We start from the raw sequence: 20676 nt of genomic DNA on the forward strand, positions 1-20676 counted from the left end.
ATAATGTTCTTGTTGAACATGTATATAATGCTTAGGTCATAGTCATTGCAAGTGAACTTTCAGCAAAAATAAATAACTTTAAATAAATAAATAAAATAAAATAAAACAAAATAAAAAGAATACATGATTTTGGACTTATGAAATAAAAAAAGATGAAGGAATGGCTCAGTGGCATCACAACTAGGGGTCTAGAGACTATTTAAGTTGGAAAAGACCAGAATATTTTTTTCTGATTTAAAATTTAAAAATACCTGTCAGAAACAGGTTGATGAATAAAAATAATGCTCACGTGTAGATACGGGTGTGGGTGATCTGGATGGAGTGGCACTTGGAGCCAGAGATGGGGTGACTTTCTTGGTTGTTGGAGATGCAGTTGGTGTGCCTTCTGAAATTTATAAAGAATTTGAGCTAAATGATTCTGTAATTTACATACCTATTCACAGAGTTTGTCATATGCAATGTTAAAGCAACCATAAAATGATATTCTCACTAGTTTGCATTCCAAAAAAGATTTCAATATCTAATTTAAAAGAGTACTTATTGACAGATTGCAATTTTGTTGACTAATTAAATTGCAAACAGATTGACATACTTCTTACTCTTGGACCAGGTATATTAAATTCTATTAAATGTCATGTTATATTCCAAAAATATTCAAAAATGTGTTTTAGACAAGGCAATAAAATAGGCCTTATATACAAAGCAATACTAAAGTTTACTTACCACACTTATCATCCCAACAAAGCACACGTACTTCATAGTCAAAGCACTGTCCGCCATCTTGTTCCTGGTTGAAGCAACGCAGACCGTTGTAAATGTCACAAGAGACATCATTCTGTCCAGCAGCACTTACAGGTGTATTGCTATTAGCAATTCTGCATTCAATATTCTTGATATTCTTGCAGAGTCCGTAAGTCTTCTTCAAGGTCTCGATGGTTTCCATGTCACCAATACTGCCTGGAGTCTGTGGGTTAGCTGCGTTCAGCCATGTTGACCACTGGCAGTATGGGAAGGTTTTGGCAGGTGGGCTTGGCGTGGGTTCCTTAGTTGGTCCTACTGGTGGTTTTACAGTTGGTTTTTCACTTGGTTCCGGAGATGGAGATGGCGTGGGTTCCTTAGTTGTTCCTGCTGGTGGTTTTTCAGTTGACCCCACAGATGGTGATGGCGTGGGTTCCTTAGTTGGTCCTACTGATGGTTTTACGGTTGGTTTCTCAGTTGGTTCTGCAGATGGCGATGGTGTTGGTGTGCCTGTCTTTACAGGTGGGGAGACAGTCTCAAGAACGGATGGGGATGGGGAAGGTGTGGGCTGCCCTGGTACACCTGGTGTTGGTGTTGCTGTTCCTGGGGTAGGAGTGCCCTCTGGTTTAACTGATGTTGGCTGAGGTTTCTTGCCCTTGGTAGTTTTTGGTTCGGCACCAAAAGGAGTTGGTGTTGGTTTTGGTGTTGGTGTTTCTTCTGATCCCTTTGTTGGTGTCTCACTATCAGCAGATGGAGATGGAGTTGGTGGTTGATTAACTCCCTTTGTTGGTGTCTCACTACCAGCAGATGGAGATGGAGTTGGCGTTTCTGTTGTTTCTTTTGGTGGAACTTTGGATGACACAGATGGAGATGGAGTTGGCATTTCTGTTGTGCCCTTTGGTGGAACCTTGGATGACACAGATGGAGATGGAGTTGGTGGTTCTTCTGTTTCCACTGTTGGAACCTTGGTTGAGGCAGATGGAGATGGAGTTGGCTTGAGAGTGGTAACTGGGCCTGGTTTTTGTGTTGTCTCAGTTGGAGCAGCAGTTGGTGTTTCTGTGGTTAGAAACATGAGCATTTGGTCAATTTCATAGAAAAAGAAAGTTATTAGCAGCATTTTCATTACAAGGTTTTTCATCCTTATAATCTATATAACATTCTAAAATATTTTTTTTATAATCCTACCGTAAAAATTACATCTATGTAATATACTCCGATTTTAAAGGATTGAGTTAACAAAATTAAGTATTGAGCTCAGGAATACAGAATTTTAAAACACTCATGTAAAGTAGACAGTATGAGCTTCAAAGTTTAAACAGAAAACTGAACAAAATTCCTGATGTATGAGTGTTGAGGAAGAGATGAAATTTCTGTTCTTACTTGAACAAAACAAATGGATATTTAAAATCCAAATATCCACTTTAAACACATCTTACCTTCACACTGACAGTAGTAACGGATCTTGTAATCCTCACATTCCATCACTGTACCATCAAACAAACGGTCAGCAGTACAAGTCAAACCATTGGTCACATCACACTGGACATTCTGTCCAGAGGAGTAGTATACTGTCCCATAGATGGTGCGACATTCAATCTTGCTCACACGTCCTCCAACACAGAACCTGGCCAACTGTTCCGGAGACAGCTTCTCATGGTCGTCTCCAGTGGTGAATGGCTCGTGGTCATTAATCCATGGTCCCCAGCGGCTTGTCTTGCAGGTGGGTGTTGGTGCCTTTGTGGTCTCTGGCTTAGGAGATGGTGTTGGTGTCTCACCACCCTCTGGTGTTGGTGTCTTAACACCTGATGTTGGAGATGGGGTTGGTGTCTCACCACCCTCTGGTGTTGGTGTCTTAACGCCTGATGTTGGAGATGGGGTTGGTGTCTCCTGTCCACCAATGGATGGAGTCTTTCCTGTTGCAGTTGGAGTTGGAGATGGAGACGGAGATGGGGTCTTCACTCCAGAAATGGATGGTGTCTTGCCAGGTGTTGGTGAGGGTGTTGGCTCACCAGGTACAGGTGGCTTCACAGTTGGCACCTTGTCTGGCTTCACAGATGGTGAAGGAGATGGAGTTGGTACCTCTCCACCAGTTGGTGATGGTGTCTTCTGGACAGCTGTTGGGGATGGGGTTGGTGTCTCTTCTCCAATAGATGGAGTCTTTCTGCCAGGAGTTGGGGTGGGTGTATTCACATCACCAGGGCTTGGAGATGGAGTAGGGGATGGTGGAGTGGGTGTGTCTTCTCCCTGAACAGGTGGAGTTTGACCAGGTGTTGGACTTGGAGTTGGGGATGGTCCGGATGACACTGGTGGCTTCACAGTTGAAACTTTGGGAGAAGGTGTAGGTGATGGAGTCTCGCAATTCTCATCAGGCTTGCAAGCTACTCTGATCTCGTAGTCGTGACATTCGGTGCCCATAACCTGGCGCTCGTTGTCGCAGAGCAGACCCTTGAGGCGACCATCAAGTGTGCAGGACACAGCCTGGCCAGTTTGGTCAAACATGGTCTTAGTCACAGCATCACGGCACTGAATGTCCATCAGCTCTGACATTGCACATGGCAGGAGGCCATCATCAATCATGTCACCAACCAACTCAAGATCACCACGTGGGAAGGTGCCAGGATTATTCTTGCTTGTCCACGGGCTCCATTTAGGCTCACATCCCTTCGATGGAGTTGGAGTTGGGGTGCCTTCAACTGGTGGACTTGGTGTTGGGGTGCCTTCAACTGGTGGACTTGGTGTTGGTTTTTCAGTTGGTTTAGGAGATGGAGTTTCCTCCTTAGTTGGCTTAGGTGTGGGTGTCTTGGTGGTACCCTCTGGTTTCTTAGTTGGGAAGGAGGGTCCTGGAGTTGGCTCTTTAGATGGTTCAACTGAGGGTCCAACTGTGGGCAGAGAAGGCTTGGGTGTTGGCTCCTTGGATGGGGCCACAGAAGGCTCCACTGTTGCCACAGATGGGGATGGTGTTGGAATCAGAGTTGACAAAGATGGCTGCTTCACGTTGCATCCCAGTACTTCAAACCTCAAGGCAGGGAAGTCGTGCCATGCAAGTGGCTCAATACGAATGTACTGTGCCATTATCTCTCTGTTAAAGAGATTCTGCATTGGTGTGTCCTGATCACTGTTGCCTTCAAACACGGTTGGTTTCTCACCAATGACGTCTGTGTAGGGGACAAAGGTGACACCATCCACGCTAGTTGAGACAGTAAATCTTGTTACCCAGTGTGGGTAATCCTGACGACCCTGTGTCAGGACTCCAGTGATCTTCTCTGGTTGCTTCAGATCAACCTGGATCCATTCACCAACCTTTGCAAATCTGGAAAAACAGGTATGAAAAAATACTTACTATCGAATCAAAATTAACAATTTTTTTCAAACATGGGATCATTCCCTTACTATTAAGTGATTTCTTATAGGACAATTGCATTCGAGGAAATGAGTATGGCTTGAACTTCAAAATACAGCTTAAAGACAGCAAAAACATCACTGATTCAAGGTGACAAAAATGTGAACTTTATATTGTATTCTTTTTGTTATATTCTTAAACAGCCCAACTGACAACATTTTTAAAAAGTGTAAGCAATATAATTATGTTTTTTATATATGTACGTTTGTTTTTTTTTACCTTGGTGACCATCCTCCAGCCAGTGCGCCATCTACCTTTGAGTTCAGTCTAGCACGTTCTGGGCCAGTAGTGAAGTCGTAGGATGTAGAAGCAGAAAACTGATCCACAGACACAACCTTCTGGTTGGCCACACCCATGGGTTCCTTACACAGCGTAGTTGGTCCTGGAGTTGGAGTTGCCGTTGGTGCTGGGGTTGGAGTTGGTGGCCGAGTTGGCTTCGTTCTCGTTGTCTTTGGAGCTATATCCAACCTCTTGGTTGTCTTCACAGTTGAGGCAGTTGGACTGACAGTAACCTCAGTTGTTGGTGTAGGTGCACCCTCACTTGAGGTTGGTGTCTTGGTATCAAACTTGCCTGGTGTTGGGGTGGCTCCTGTGACAGGCTTGCCTGGTGTTGGAGTTGGCTCACCAGGAACTGGGGTTGCACCTGTTGGGGTTGGTCCTCCAGAGACGGTTTTGCCTGGTGTTGGAGTTGGCTCACCACCGGGGACTGGGGTCTTGCCTGTTGGAACTGGTGTTTCTCCCTTGAATGGTGTTGGGGAAGCAGTGGGGGAGCCAGGGGTGGATGGTTCAGGTACCTCGGTCTTTGGACTTGGTGAAGCTGTTGGAACACCTACAAACAATAATGCGGCAGTGTTTCATATAAACAATGACCATTTCGTATGATAAACAACTTTACCCCCAACACATAGCCATATGTAAATAATTGTGCAACCAAGACTTTAACATTTACTTCTCTTTCAGTTTTGACTAACGATATATGAATAAACAATACTCATCATTTATCCTTTAAGTCAACAATTTGATTTTCCACTTTCTAAGATGCACTAAATTAGAGGATAAGGAAGCATTTATTACTTTTACTACATTGAATAGTCTTAGATCAAACCAGATTAAAATTTTTTGATAATTTTTTCGTTTACTTTAAACTTTTGTAACAGGGCCCAGGCCTGCACTTGATGACAGTGACAATTTTCACAGATGTGAACCTACCTGGAGTTTTTCCAATTGGTATGGATGTCTTAGCTGTAGGGGATGGTGTTGGTTTGCCCTCTGTGCCTGCTGTTGGTGTGCCTGTCTCAGATGGTGGAGATGGTGTAGGCTCGCTAACCCCTCCCTTTGTGGGTGTTTCCTTCTCAGGTGTAGGAGATGGTGTTGGTGTACCCTCTATGCCAGGGGTGGGTGTGCCAGTCTCAGACGGTGGAGATGGTGTAGGCTCACTGACTCCACCCTTGGTTGGTGTTTCCTTCTCAGGTGTTGGAGAGGGTGTTGGCTGGCTTCTTGATGGTTCAGGAGTTGGCATCTTGCTTGGTACTGCTGTTGGAATAGATGGCTTCAAGCTAGATGGCATAGGAGTTGGCGTGAAAGTCTTTCCAACAATTGGGGTCTTGCTTTCTGTGGTTGGCTCCTTTGTTCCTGGGGTCCTTTCTGTCCCTGGGGTTCTCACAGGGGAGGTAGGTGTTGGGGCAAGGGTCTCCTTGGTGAAGGCCGTGGCTGGGGTCTTCTTGGCAGGGGCCGTGGGAGTTGGCTTCTTGGGGGTTCCCGCAGATGTCTTGGTAGGTGTCTTGTCTTCACCAGTTGGAGTGGGTTTCGCTGTGGGTTCTGGTGTGGGTTTCAGTGAGGGTTGCGGTGTGGGTTCCCCTGCAGATATAGAAATTCAATTTCTAAATTTCATTTTACCTAAGTTTTACATGTTGCCTAGATTTTGAAAGTATACATATGACACAATACATTAATGCTGTTACTTCCTGCATATGTGTTACTTTTAAGATTTCATTTTACTACACTTAAAAATATGACTCCAATACTATTAAAAATGAATAAAGGCATTCATATTAAGTTGGCTTATGATAAAGATTTTCAAATTCAATTACACTTATGCATAATGTGTCTAGAGTACTGCATTTTATGGTAAAAATAGTAAATCACTTCTAAAGAAGACAAATTTTGTGTTGTGTACCTTTAAGACATGACAGTTTGATCCTTCATAAAAGAACCTTGATCATGAGTAATTTGTCAATTCACTTCTTAAACCATTTCACAGAAATATTGACAAACCTACTCAACCAATTGCAACCAAGTTAATAAAATTAACCACACAACCCACTTACCACAGAGACAGTAGAAGCTGACTTGATAGTCGCGGCACTCCTGCATCTGGGTTGACCTACATTCCAGTCCATTAAGGTCACAGGTCACGTCCTGACCAATCTCTTTGAAATCCTTTCCAGTCATCACATCGGTACACCTCACATCCATCACTTTCATGCAGGTATAGGGGTATCCAGGCAGGGAGGCAACAGTTTCGCGGTCAATACCATCTGCCTTGGGGCTGTGCTTGTTGACAAATGGAGTCCATCCTGGTACACAGATTGGTCCTGCACTTGGAGATGGTGTAGGTGTTTCATTAATGATGATAGATGGCGTTCCTGTCACTGGTGATGGTGATGGAGTTGGGACCTCAGTTGAGCCATGTAAACCAGGGGTTGGTGTTGGTGTGACGCCCTCTGGAGGTGTTGGTTGCCCTCCTGGTTTTCCTGGGGTTGGCGTTTTCTCAAATGGGCTAGGAGAAGGTGTTGGCTTTCCAGTCTTGGATGTAGGTGTTGATTGACCTGCTGTTGGGGATGGTGTTGGCTCTCCAATCTTTGATGTAGGCGTTGACTGACCTGCTGTTGGGGAAGGTGTTGGTTCTCCAATCTTTGATGTAGGCGTTGACTGACCTGCTGTTGGGGAAGGTGTTGGTTCTCCTAGTTTTCCTGGTGTTGGTGTTTCCTTACCTGGGGTTGGAGATGGTGTTGGCTTTTCAGTCTTAGATGTTGGTGTTGACTGACCTGGAACTGGAGATGGTGTTGGTTTTCCTCCAGTGGTCACAGTGGGTGTTCCCTGGCTTGCAGATGGAGATGGTGTTGGCTCTGGTGTCTGCACACCACCCTTTGGTGGAGTTGGTGTTGGTTGACCTTCCTTGCCTGGTGTTGGAGATGGTGTTGGCACAGGTGTCTGCACACCACCCTTAGGTGGAGTTGGTGTTGGTTGGCCTTCCCTGCCTGGTGTTGGAGATGGTGTTGGCACTGGTGTCTTCACACCACCCTTAGGTGGAGTAGGTGTTGGTGTTCCCTCTGGGCCTGGTGTTGGTGTTCCCTCTGGGCCTGGTGTTGGTGATGGTCCCATGCTTACAGATGGTGTCTGCTCCCCTGGAGTTGGTGAAGGTGTAGGCTCACAGATACAGAACATGCGGACTTCATAGTCAAAGCAAAGGCCATCGTCCTGCAGGGCACCCTCGCAAATCACACCATGGTTAGGGTCACAAATGACACCCCTTTGACCAGCTTGTTCCATTGGGATGCCCAGTGGGTTCTGGGAATCTGGCTTGACGCGACATTCAGCCTGAACCGGATTGCTGCAGAACTTGTACTGTTTGCGCAGGGCATGGATTGTGTCAGAGTCGTCACCCTCATTCTCTGCGGGGTTGGTGACACTCATGTAGTCAGTCCAGCCAGTCTTCAAGCAAGTTGTGGACACTAAAATTAGTGAAAAAAGAAAATTGCAAATTCTGTACACATATTTAATCAATCATTTATCACTCAGGGACCACACTTAGTTAACTCATCTACAAAACAAATCTACAAATCTGTTACAATCTATCTCAATTTAAGGTTCTGATGGTTCAATCATTTGACTTGAGTCACGTTTTTCATATCGAGGACTTGCTAGTGAATTCTGTTAACTTTCTGCAATTACCTGGTGCTACAGTAGATGGAGTTGGCTCTGGTGTGGGCTTTGAAGTGGGCTCTGGAGATGGAGTCACACCTGGTGTTGGTGCCACAGTTGCTGAAGAAATTAATCAAAGTACAAATTATCATGTTTGTAGGGCTCTATGTTAAGATAGGCTCAACCTTTTTTAACCTTAACCTTTTTTTACAGGATTGCAATTTCCAGCAGACATATGTATTTCATTAAATTTATTTTCTAATAATATAACAGCACAAAGGATGCTTGAAGATCAACAGACAGGAAAAAGTTTTCATAATCCTCATTTTCCCATGCTATTTTTAATAATTTTTACAAACTAATCAAATACAAAAATATCTCCAATTAATGAACAAAGACTTAAACTGTACTTACGTTCACAATCACAGAAGAAGCGGACCTCGTAGTCACGGCAACCATCAGAGTAGTCATCATTATTACAAACAAGACCCTCTGCGACATCACAAGTGACACTGTCCTGGCCTCCCAGGTGGTACATAATCTTTGTTCCAGCAAGACGACATTCGATGCTGCTTGGTCTGGCACAGAAACTGTAGTACTTCCTGAGTTCTGTCACCAATTCCTTGTCACCGGGTCTTGGTGAGGAGTCATCCTCGCCTCCCTTTGGTGAGTCAATGTTCATCCAGCGAGTCCAGCCATGATGGGTGCACTGTATTGGTGGGTAGGTCACAGATGGTGTTGGTACAATGGTGGTGACACCTGGAGATGGCGTTGGAGTTCCCTCTTGGCCTGGAGTTGGTGTTGGTGGCTTGACAGGCTTCAGAAGGTCTGGCTTTGGTGATGGTGTTGGCTCCACGCTTGGACCAACAGTTGGGGTCTTCTTGCCTGGTGTTGGTGATGGTGTGCCAACCTTGGGGGAAGGAGATGGGGTTGGTTTGCCTTCTGGTCCAAAAGTTGGAGTCTGCCTGCCAAATGTTGGTCTTGGAGTTGGTGTCTCCCCAGTGACTGGCTTGGGGGTCTTCGTGCCTGGTGTTGGAGATGGTGTTGGCTCACCGCTGGTGCTAACAACTGGTGTCTTTGTTCCTGGTGTTGGAGACGGTGTTGGTTGACCATTGGGGCCAACAACTGGTGTCTTTGTGCCTGCAGTTGGAGCTGGTGTTGGCTTACCACTGGTGCCTGGTGTTGGAGTCTCGGTAACAACAGAGGGCTCTGGTGTTGGTGTTCCCTCAATAGATGGTGTTGGTGTTTCCTTGCTGACAGGTGGAGCCACGGTGGTTGTTCTGCGACCAGGTGGAGGGATGGTGACTGTTGGTGGTGGTGTCATCACTAATCAAATCAAACAAAAGAAAAGGTTAATTACGATAAAGGCAACCAATATGCAAACTACGCTTAAGATTTAAAACTTTTTGACAGCTAGTATCATGGAAATTCTTGAAATCTGTATAGAAACATAAAAGTCAGGAACTAGTAAATATGATAATGTACCAATGAAAGCTCTAACAAAGAAAGCTCCATCATCTTTCACCATTATTATTATTATTATTATTATTATCATTATTGTCATCATCATCAAATCAGCTTTTACCTTCAGTTCTGCATCCAATGACATCCAGCCTCATGCTGACTGCTCCGTGGTAAGACACGGGGTTGATGCGCAGGCAGCGAGCCAGCAGCTTCTTGTTGAATGTGTTCTCAACTGGTGTGCTCTGGTCATTGTTAGCCTCAAATACCTGGTAAAACACAAGCAATGTTACCTTATCTTTGTTAACTGATTAGGAATCTTAATTTACTTCACACAGTTGAAACAAAGAGAGGACAAATGATTTTTTCTGATGTTACCAAGGTGTGTAAATTTGGATTTAATTGTTACAAAAAAATAATGGTAGCTGGTGCCATTTGAAGGTCATCTTGAGGTGTGCATTCAAAAAAGAAGACTACAGATTTTGAGGAGAAAAAATATATACATAGAGTTAAGATATAGATTAGAAACAAATCATCATTACAAAAAAGTACCACAAACAAAACAAATTCTTAAATAAAAAAAAAAAAACAAATAGTAACTGTAACCAAACAATATGGGATTCATATTATTTAGATAATGCCGAATTCAACTCACAATTGGCTTGCCATCTGGTCCCTTCATGAACTCAAAGTTCTGGCACTGCTGGTCACTGACCATCACTCTGTACTCTGTCACCCACTGCTTCATGTCAGAGCGACCCTGGGTCACAATACTGGACACCTGGATAGGGGTCTCAAAGTCCACCTAACAAAAGAAAGTGAATCAAATAAACTACCTTACCCATCAATTTTTGATTTTAAATGTTGGTCCTTTCATAAAGTTTTGCTTGCTTGGATTATTTAATGTAAAATGTTTGTTAAACATTATAATTAATTTTTATTAAAAATAATTGCATCCTTGGAATATCAGTTGTCACAAGCGATGCTTAAAAATGCTTATCACAAAAAAATAATAACTTTTCTGGGATAGATCATATAAAATCTTTCTTCATATGTTTCAAAATGAGAAGTTAATTTGGATTTTTTTTTAAACCTGAACCTAGTGCTTTATTTTAAATACTTCTTCAGGCTTCCAAAAGCAATTTCCCAAAGTGACATTTATTAAGATTCTATATCTCTGACCTGGATCCACTGCTTGTCATCATTCACTGCGGCAGTCCATCCACCAAATCCCATGAGCCCAGCCTTGGTGTCAAGACGAGCGCGCTGTGGGCCGTGGCGAGGATTGTTGGCGTAAATGCTGGAGGCACTGATCTGGCGATCTTCAACCTTGCCAATTTCCTTAGTAAGAGTCTTCTCACAGACTACAAAGATGAATTGCTTATTTATAATAAGAGTATTGAGTAAGATAAGTGATACTCTTATATGAGATACTTTTGTAAATATATCTCATTCTAAAATCTCCAAATCCTTATTTCAGTTAATCTCATTTGCCATTTCTTATTCAAAAAGTGCAGACATACAGCTTTTTTCAGACATATCAACATATGCAACATATCTTTAAAAAAACTTTATCCAGTAATTATTCAGAATTATATTTACTATTATAAATATGAATACAGTCATTATTGCCATACTTGTTGTATTACCATAATAATGGCAAAAATGAAATGATAATAATAAATTTTGCCATTATTATCATTGTTGTTATTATTACTAACAACAAGCTAGTTTAAAGAGTAGAAATTCACTTACTGTACTGTTCACACTCGCAGTAGACTCTCACTTCATAGTCCTTGCAGAGACTGCCAACAGGTTGGTCCTTGTTTAGGCAAGACAAGCCCAACTTGGTATCACAATTCACATTCATATCGCCACTGTTTTCATAGCTGACTCCAGTTCCCTTCACGCGACACTGAATAGCCTTCAACATCTCGGGGCCACAGAAGACATACTTCTTGTGAAGAGCAGGCATGGCTTCCACGTCGCCATCTTCATCATCCTGTGGGTTGGAGACACTCATCCAGTTGGTCCAGCCTGTCTTGGCACAGTCCTGGCGAAGCAATTGGGGTGGTGGACTTGGGCTTCCCTTGGTGGGGGTCTCAACTGTGGTGGGTACACCCTTGGTGGGTATGCGGCCAGACACTGGGGTTGGGGAGCCTTCCCCTGGGGTTGGTTTTGCCGTTGGTGTTCCACCAATTCCTGGGGTTGGCTTCACAGTCGTGAATGATGGGGAAGGAGTTGGTTCACCTTCTGGTTTCACTGTTGGCACACTCTGACCTGCTGTTGGGGATGGTGTTGGTTTGCCAGAGGTGGCGGTTGGGGTCTCCTTTCCAACTGGTGGTTTTGGAGTTGGTGTACCTTTGGCGACTGTTGGTGTTTCTTTCTCGACTGTTGGTGAGGGAGTTGGCACACCAGTGGTGCCACTAACTGGTGTCTTTGTGCCTGGTGTTGGAGATGGTGTTGGCTCACCACCGATGCTTGGTGTTGGAGTCTCCTTACCTACAGTTGGTTCTGGGGTTGGTGTTTCTCCAATGCCTGGTGTTGGTGTTACAGTCTTGAAGCTTGGTTCTGGAGTTGGCGTGGCAACAATGACAGTTGGGGTAACTGGTGGAAGCTGATTCTTGTCGCAACCACAGAAAACACGCACTTCATAATCTGCACACTCCTCACCGTTAGCCTGCATCTCGCTGTTACAGAGCAGACCAACGTTGACATCACACCTTATGTCTTGCCCGGTGAAGGGGTACTTCTTCATGGTGGCTGCGTCACGGCACTCAATGGCAGTGACATACATTGCCTTGCCACAGAGAGCTGGCATGTCCTCCTTGAGCTCGCTGAGGAGTTCCATCTCTCTTCCCTTCCAGTCTGGACCCTCATAGTTGTTCTGCCAGGCAGACCAGTGGTTGACACAGTCTGAAAATTGCACGAGACATTCAGTGCATGACTAAAACATTGCTGTCAAGGGTACAGTTTCAAAAAGGATCTTGAGCCCCAATATTGGTCTTATATTTAAGGCCAAACATTTAGACTCCACTCTATAGTAACCATCTACAGTCTACATGAATTGACTCAACTCCACAGGGTCTCTTGCTGAATACAGTCAGTTTAACAGATAACAAGCCACCTCCTGGCATTAAGTAGGATCCAGAAAAGCTGGTGATTATATGAGTAGATAAGAAACAAGAGGAGGGGTGTTATAAGCTGCTTGCACTCAGTGAGAATCCCTGCAGAGTTGGGTCGATCCAAGTAGACCAATGGTGTCTATCTGAGTGATGTCTTAGTCTACTTCAGTCCAAGTTAAATCAACAGTAATCCATTTAAATAAATAAAAGTTTTGGTTGGAAATGTGCAATGACCTTCTGACTTTATTTCAAGGGGCAAATATTTCATTTAATGGGATTGGATCTGCCAGGCACCGAGTTAGCAGTAAATAAAACATTCTGCTCAAACTCACTAAAAGTTAAAAGTTACAGTTACAGCCAGGCACTCACTTACCAGAGGGTGGTGAAGGTGTTGGTGTTCCAGAAGGTTCACTAGGAGTGGGAGCCACTGTTGTTGGTTTAACTTTGGTTCTAGTTGTTGGTTGAGCTCCCTGTGTGATTGGTGTCAGCTTAGGGCTTGGCGTGGGGGACCCAGTGGTTACCGTTGGAGCTCTTGTTGGAACACCCTCCGGAGATGGGGTGGGTGACAATTCCTCTCCTGGGATAGGGGTGCTTTGACCTGCAGGTGGCGATGGTGTTGGAACACCAGTGGTCTTGGCCGTTGGTTTTTCAGTTTCACTTGTTGGTGCTGGTGTTGGTGTTCCTTCACTTCCTGGGGTGGGTTTCACAGTTGTCAACTTAGGTGATGGAGTAGGCTCACCGTTTGGTCCGACTGTTGGAGTCTCACCTCCAGATGTTGGGGATGGAGTTGGGGTTCCCTTTGGTGGCTTTACAGTACCGAGGCTACCTGGTTTAGGAGATGGGGTTGGTTCAACAGTAGAACCAACAGGTGGTGTCTCTGTCCCTGGTGTTGGAGATGGTGTTGGTTTCCCACTTGTGACAACAACTGGTGTCTTTGTGCCTGGTGTTGGAGATGGTGTTGGTTTCTCACTGGTGCCAACAACTGGTGTCTTTGTGCCTGCTGTTGGAGATGGTGTTGGTTTCTCACTAGTGCCAACAACTGGTATCTTTGTTCCTGGTGTTGGAGATGGTGTTGGTTCACCACTGGGGCTAACAACTGGTATCTTTGTGCTTGGTCCTGGAGATGGTGTTGGCTTACTACTGGTGCCTGGTGTTGGAGTCTCCTTACTAACAGGTGGTGCTGGTGTTGGTGTCTGGCTAGTTCCTGGTGTTGGTTTCACAGTCTTGCCAGATGGGGAAGGAGTTGGTTCCACAGTGCCTACTGGAATTGGGGTTCCAGAGCTTGGTGTTGGAGAGACGGTTACATCTGAAACACAAAGTTATATATTGATATGATCATTTTCATTAAAGAAACAAAGTAATTAGGTGAGACCAACTGACAAGTTAGTTTACAAATGCCACCAACTTAATGTTGATTTTGAGGAAATGTAAATTCAAAAACACTCTGTAAGTGGCAGTGCAGAAAAACTTTAATGCTGTCATTTTTAAGCTCACAATGTATATTCGACACTTCCTTTCTCTTAGAAAAATAATGAAGAACCATGACATTATGCTGCTATTTTCATGATACATTTTCAAAAAGAAAATAAATTAGCCTGCCTATTCAGAGAGAGACACTGCTAATTAAACAACTCATTAATCAATTTTGTCTCGTCTTAAAATAAAAGAAATTTAAATTGTTGGATTGTTAGACTGTACAAGTAACTAATAATTTAACAATAACAATGAAACAAGAATTATTTTATATTTATCATGAATATCTTTGAATAGACAAGCATAGTTTTTTTTTAAATAAATTGATTAATTACCTCCACATTCACACCAGAACCTGATCTCGTAGTCCAGGCAAAGATGGTTGGTCTGGTCAGCGTTGAGACACTGAAGACCATTAACCACATCACACTTGACCTGAAAATTGGAGACAATATTTTTCAAACATTTGTATACAAAGGATAGCTTGACAATCGGATGCTCAAAATACAGAAATGATGTCGGCATTGAGACACTAGAAAAACCATGAAACCAGCTGTCTTTTGCCTTAAAACTATATATTTAGATATTTGGACACTCAGTCTCTTTATCTATTTGTCCTTGATAGTAAGAGTCTACTTATCTATTTATGAATAAAGCATTCCCAGTAGTGAGAATATGTCTGGACAGATTGTCTCTTAAGACATATGTAAGAGGATAATGATGATGACAATCTTAGTTTTAGTAATTCTTGATAAATTGTCAGATATTATAATAGTGCATTGTGCTTCAGTACAAACCTTCTGTCCAGAGTAGGCAGCAGCAGTGTTGGTGCCCACAGCCCTGCACTCCACGGAAGAAATCATCTCGTAGTCGCAGTACGGGTAGGCACGACGCAGGTTCTTGTGGGATTCAATATCACCCAAGTTGGTGAACGATGGATGGGAAGAGCTCATCCAATCAGTCCATCCAGTCTTCAAGCACATGGGCTGGTAGATGACCACTGGGGTTGGCCCTGGGGTCAATGTTGGCTTGACAGTGGGTTTTACTGTGGGCTGGACACTTGGTTTTGGTGTTGGTTCACCGGTTGGTGAGATGGGTGGTTTCTGGGTGGTGACAGGTCCTGGTGATGGTGTGGGAGAACCAGTGGTGACAGGAGAAGGTTCTGGTGTGGATACCTTGGGTGGCTCCTGTGTGGCGCAAGGTTTGCCAGTAATGGTGACATGGCCATTCTTGTCGCAGTAGCTAGAGTGGAAATAAATGAATCTTGTTGAAAAATATCAGTAAACATTTAACTCAATATTACAACTGGATAAAATGGGTATGTGTAGATGTTTGTTTTTTTTTAGCAGATCTTAAGAATAAAAAAAAAGCAACATTGAGACTGCCAGAAAAATTATCAAACTTCAGACTTTTTCTGTAAAACAGAAAGAATATATTCTTGAAAAACTGCAACATCTTCAAGAAAATATGTATGACAAGAATTTTTAATGCTAGTCATAAGATTAGAACAGTCCCCCTTGTAAATTAAATTGAGTATGCTGACATACAATACAGTTTCTTTGCAATGTTGCTTTAGAATAAAAAGACCAATTATGTTAATAATGACCAAGCAACAAATAATATTACTCAAAAAAAAGGCAAAAACTACTCACCAAATCTGGCACTTGTCACAGACTGCTGTGTCCTTTATCTGTTCTCCCTCTTTGTACTCTTTGCCATTGATCACACATTTGCGTCCCTCGCACACTGCCTCGGGCACGCACTTCAGCATGGTGTCGTTCATGTAGACTTTGCCTGGCATGCATGGATCAATGTCGCAACCTTCTACACACACCTGATGTAATGAAAATAATAATTAAATTTCGCTGAATAAAGATATTAATGATCAACATATGATTTTAGGTGCAGATAGCTTAGATTTTCTGTTAACACAATAATCCTTTTAACAATTTTCTTTTTTTTTTTTTGGAGGGGGGGGGAGAGGAAACATAGTTAATTTTAGAACATCAGAAATTAAGGTTTTTTGCCGAGGTCAATTATAAATTTTGACCTCTGACCAAGCCCATACCGAAAGCTTCTTTTTTTTTCATTTGAAAAGAAAATGGGTGCAAAAATGGTCTGATATCCCCTAAACTATGGTCAGACACACTCTTTATCCAACTTATCAAGTTTGTCCACCAAATGCAGTTTTTCCATTCGAAAAGAAAATGGGTGCAAAGATTATCTGATTTCTACAAAACTAGAGTCAGATGCACTCATTATCTGGCTTTTCAATTTTATAAAATATCTGAAAAATTTGAATTTCACAAAATTATTCTGACTGCACTCATACCTCATCTTTGCATGTGCTCAAAATCTTGTCGTAATGGTCCTTGTTCTCACATGTGCGTTTGGGGCACATGCTCATGCATGGGTTGTACTTGCCGCAGTCTTCACACTGCATGGCTGAAAAGATTATCAAAGCCATTTCAAAATAATGTTTTTTGTTGTTTTAAATATAAAAAAATTCCTATCATAAAGTTGTGAAAATTTTTAAAAAGTGAAAAATGTTTAAAAAATAAATGTTATGAAGTACTTTCAAAATGTTGTTTTAAAGCTGAAATGTCATTACTGATAAAAATATTAAATTTTTTCATTAATGGCCGCAAGAATACTTTTCAAAGACATTATATGTACACATTGCAGTCTTCAAAAATTTTCAAAAAATTGTCAAATTCCTCAGTAAACAATGTGCTTAAAAATTCTTCAAATAAAAATAAAATCTGTTTCAGTGCTAAGTCAAAAGTAATATGCATATTCAATATTTTAAACATCAAGCTTTTACAATTAATCATTAAAGACATTTTAATCACACATTACAGCCTACAGTACATACCACACAATTCCTGGTTCCTCCAGCTGATTGGCACGCCATGGATGTTACACTCCTGGGCATAGGCAGCAATGGCCGTACACAGGCACTCACAGTCACCACCAAGATCGCACGCACATGCATCATAGATACACCTGTCCATGTATGCCTGATAAGGCACGACAGCGTGGCAAGGCTTGAACAGATCGGACGAGAGGAGAGAGCATTTCCTCTGTGCCCATGGTTTGCGGTGTGGGGATGAGATGCAGGGCTCTGAGACCTCCTTGGATGGTGCGCAGTAAGAGTGGACCTTCCAGCTGTCACCGAAGGTGGTGGGTTTGATGACAGGGGTGTTCTGGGGGGTCTTAAAGTCGTCCAGCTGGTCACCGTTGAAGTTACCGCACAAACCTTGGACCTGGATTATAAAAAAAGGATAAAAGATGATGATCTTTATAATGAACTTGATTTTGGCTTTAATAATGACTTTGATGGTGACCATCATAGATATCACCAGAAAGGGGGTGGGACAAAACAGACACTTTTTACTACTTTCACATTATTTATTTCCATTTTTATGTAGTGCCATAACTTTATAATAAGTAATTTTTGAAAATGAAATGCAAAATTAAATGATAATATCAAAAACTTATCAAAAAGAAAAAAATGCATGTCAGATGTTTATATTGTGACACAATAATTATAGCACTTGCCACACAGATAAAGTGCATTTCTCAAAGATAAACCCCATACTACAACCACTCAGATCCGTGTCAAAATGTCAAACAAAAAATCAACTCACAGCTCCTTTGTGATCCACAGACAGCTTGATGTAGACCCTGGTACCACGGTCCCATTGCAGGATGACGCCAAAGTCAGTGATAACAAAGACGAACATGCCGACCTCTCTGACCTGGAAGGGGGCATTGGGGTCCACCTCCACATCCTTGCCTCTCACCAGACTGATCTTGTAGAAGTTGGCAGAGCCTGGGGAAATGTGAGGCAATAATAATAATAATAATAATAATAATAACAAAAATAAGCAAAACATTTAAAATAACAACAGCAATGAAATACTTTAAATTCTGTTTAACTTATTTTTCTATTTATTCATTCTATTTTATTTATTTATTTATTTATCTGTAAAAAGCCACTGATAATAATTCAACTTCATTTGTGTCACCATGCTTCAAATGTAACTGTCATTTCATTGAGAAAAACTGGTTGTTACAGACTACCTTAAACTGCAGAATATAAGACCCTTCTCACAATGAGAGCTGCAGTTTTCTGTACTTATAATAAATAGCCTGGCTATTATGTAATAGAGTCACTTAAATGGTGCCCATGCTTCACAAGGCCACCATATGGAACTCTAGGACCAGGGAAAAGAACCTTCCTACAACCCCCCCCCCCCTTAATGCTCGATGTGAGCATGTACAAAAACCCACCTGGCTCTCCAATGGAGAACTCAATGGCCTTGGTGCAGGTAACGCCACTGGTGCCACAGGGGATGTTCTCAGTGGTGATCTGGAACTTGTGGGGGTTGGAGGTAGCACTCTTGGCCAGGGTGTAGTCACAGTTGCCCTGGAACTCGAACATCTTGCCGTCAAATGTCTTGTAATGGCTGTCACCGAAGGCGGAACACAGACCAGGGCACTGCTTGGTGTCACAGGCCCAGTGTCTTGAACGGCAGACGCTGGAAAATGTTTAAAATAAAATAAAATAAAATAAATAAATGAAGTTTTACCCTTTATGAATACAATTCACCATGCAAATCAATAATTGCCAGAACTTACTGCAAGGACATGTTACACTTTATGCCACGGAGCTTTTGAAGAAATGCTAATGAATGTTATTTTGTCTCAAGTCTCATTAAAAATTTATCTATAGATTTACTTAAAACTTAATGTGATACTGAACCTAAACCAAATATATCCTCAAATGAGATTAATATTTTAAGAAAATGACAAAATCAAACAACACACCATTCATTGCACTCAAGTTTGATAGTGTCTCCCTCATAGTAGCTCTTTCCTCCATGGTGGCATGGGCATTCGGTCTCTTTCACGCATGTCTTTCCATCGAGCACGTAACCTGGCTCGCACATGCATCCTGGGTTACAGTTCACAGTCGTGCAGCCTGGTGGGCTGTGCATGTTGGAGCACGTCTTGGGGCAGCTGGACACGCAGCTGGTGTACACCATGTTGGTGGGGCAGAGAGGTCGGAGTGGTTTCTTGGTGGGGATCTTGGCCACATCGTCCTGGGGTGTCTTCCCCTGGGGTGTGGGCTTCTTGGGGGGGACTGGGTAGCACTCCCACTTGGCACCCTTACATTCACTGAAATGGAGTTGTATTGGAATTAAGCATGTGTCCTTTTCTAACCAAGATTATCTGCAATCATTAACCACATTGGTATATTTTATTTTTTATATTTGAAACTTTAAAATCTTTAAATGTTCCCTGATAAAGCAAACCACAATATTTGCAATCAGAATCATCTTCTCTCTTAAATGATATAACTAAAAAATAGCATAAGGATTTTTTAAAACTTCTAAAATTTCAACTTGTCTTATTGGGTTTTTATCATTTTTATATCCAATTTTTACAATTTCATCCAACCAAAAATCTAAAAGCCAATTGCTGCAGTCTTGATATCCTCACAACCCCGCACTCACCAGATCTCGTTCTCCTTCATGGTGGTGTAGCCACTAGCATACTCCCTGCCATCAAAGATGCAAGGACACTGCTCCTCCTTCACACACTCTCCATTGGAGTTCAAGGTCATGCCGTTAGGGCAGTTGCAACCCTCAACGCAGGTGTCCTGGCAGGTGGGGTTCATGGCGATGTCGCGGCAAGAGCGTTTGCACGAGCTGCTGCATGCCTGATAGACCTGACCACCTGGGCACTGGAGTGCTACGGGTTGAAATAAAATTATGTTTAAGATTGGTTGTAGTGTCATCCAGTGAACAGTTATCATACCTAAGATATTAAAGCAAACAACATTTTCACACTGACAGTTAAAAAACCTCATGTCAAATGAGTTGTGTATTAATACAAGTATCTATAGAACATCATACAATAAGGACTTTTTCTTTCATAATATAAGATTGAGGTACACAAACTAAAATTAAAATAGTTTTTCTTAAAGATTTAAGACTGAAGATTAAATGCCAATATTGAAAATGTTACCTTATGCCAATAAAACAAAGATGTACGAAAAATGAGTAAATATTCACAACTTCCTTATGAGAGAATATAACGACTAAATATGCAAATACATTATTATACTGAACTGTATTGTATTGTATTGCAATGTATTGTATTGTATTGTATTGTATTGTATTGTATTAAACTGTATTGTATTGTATCGTATTATATTTTATTGACCTGCATTGTATTGTATTGTATCGTATTGTACTGTATTGTATCGTATCGTATTGTATTATACTGTATCCTACTGATTATTTAACTTACCACACAGTTGGACCTGGTTTCTCCAGTGGACCTGTACTCCCTTGGCTGTGCACTCATCAGCGTATGAACCCATGGTTGGGCATACACAGTCGCGCAGGTTGGAGGCACAGTCGCACACATCATACAGACAGTCCTTGTAGAATGGCTCCACATCAACGACATCATGACAGGCTAAGGAGATAAAATGTCAGTTTAATTTTCTATAGAATTAATGTACTTTTAATTTTTTTTACA

The 20676-nt window shown here is 42.2% G+C and overlaps 1 protein-coding gene across 6 annotated transcripts in view; it reads right to left on the minus strand.

Annotated features, from left to right (window-relative positions):
• Positions 1-20676, minus strand: part of LOC106167614 (uncharacterized) — a 68154-nt gene that overhangs the window by 34203 nt on the left and 13275 nt on the right. For 4 of the 6 annotated variants that reach the window (XM_087013178.1, XM_087013177.1, XM_087013174.1 and 1 more), the window contains exons 18-40: positions 20443-20613; positions 19644-19881; positions 18955-19305; positions 18418-18665; positions 17772-17956; positions 16997-17387; positions 16454-16566; positions 15774-15955; positions 14919-15363; positions 14457-14556; positions 13022-13954; positions 11279-12439; positions 10706-10887; positions 10179-10328; positions 9648-9792; positions 8477-9388; positions 8093-8182; positions 6466-7872; positions 5348-5995; positions 4358-4967; positions 2175-4048; positions 724-1794; positions 290-385 (exon numbers count right to left, since the gene is read on the minus strand). In XM_087013178.1, the coding sequence (XP_086869304.1) occupies positions 290-385; positions 724-1794; positions 2175-4048; positions 4358-4967; positions 5348-5995; positions 6466-7872; positions 8093-8182; positions 8477-9388; positions 9648-9792; positions 10179-10328; positions 10706-10887; positions 11279-12439; positions 13022-13954; positions 14457-14556; positions 14919-15363; positions 15774-15955; positions 16454-16566; positions 16997-17387; positions 17772-17956; positions 18418-18665; positions 18955-19305; positions 19644-19881; positions 20443-20613 (11703 nt within the window). The remainder of the gene's footprint in view (positions 1-289; positions 386-723; positions 1795-2174; positions 4049-4357; positions 4968-5347; positions 5996-6465; positions 7873-8092; positions 8183-8476; positions 9389-9647; positions 9793-10178; positions 10329-10705; positions 10888-11278; positions 12440-13021; positions 13955-14456; positions 14557-14918; positions 15364-15773; positions 15956-16453; positions 16567-16996; positions 17388-17771; positions 17957-18417; positions 18666-18954; positions 19306-19643; positions 19882-20442; positions 20614-20676) is intronic. The other 2 variants (XM_087013176.1, XM_087013179.1) reach the window with 2 other exon arrangements.

The sequence above is a fragment of the Lingula anatina genome, chromosome 5 (assembly GCF_051362555.1).
Source record: "Lingula anatina isolate TDL-2025a chromosome 5, LinAna3.0, whole genome shotgun sequence".
In the NCBI taxonomy this organism is placed as follows: Eukaryota; Metazoa; Brachiopoda; class Lingulata; order Lingulida; family Lingulidae; genus Lingula; species Lingula anatina.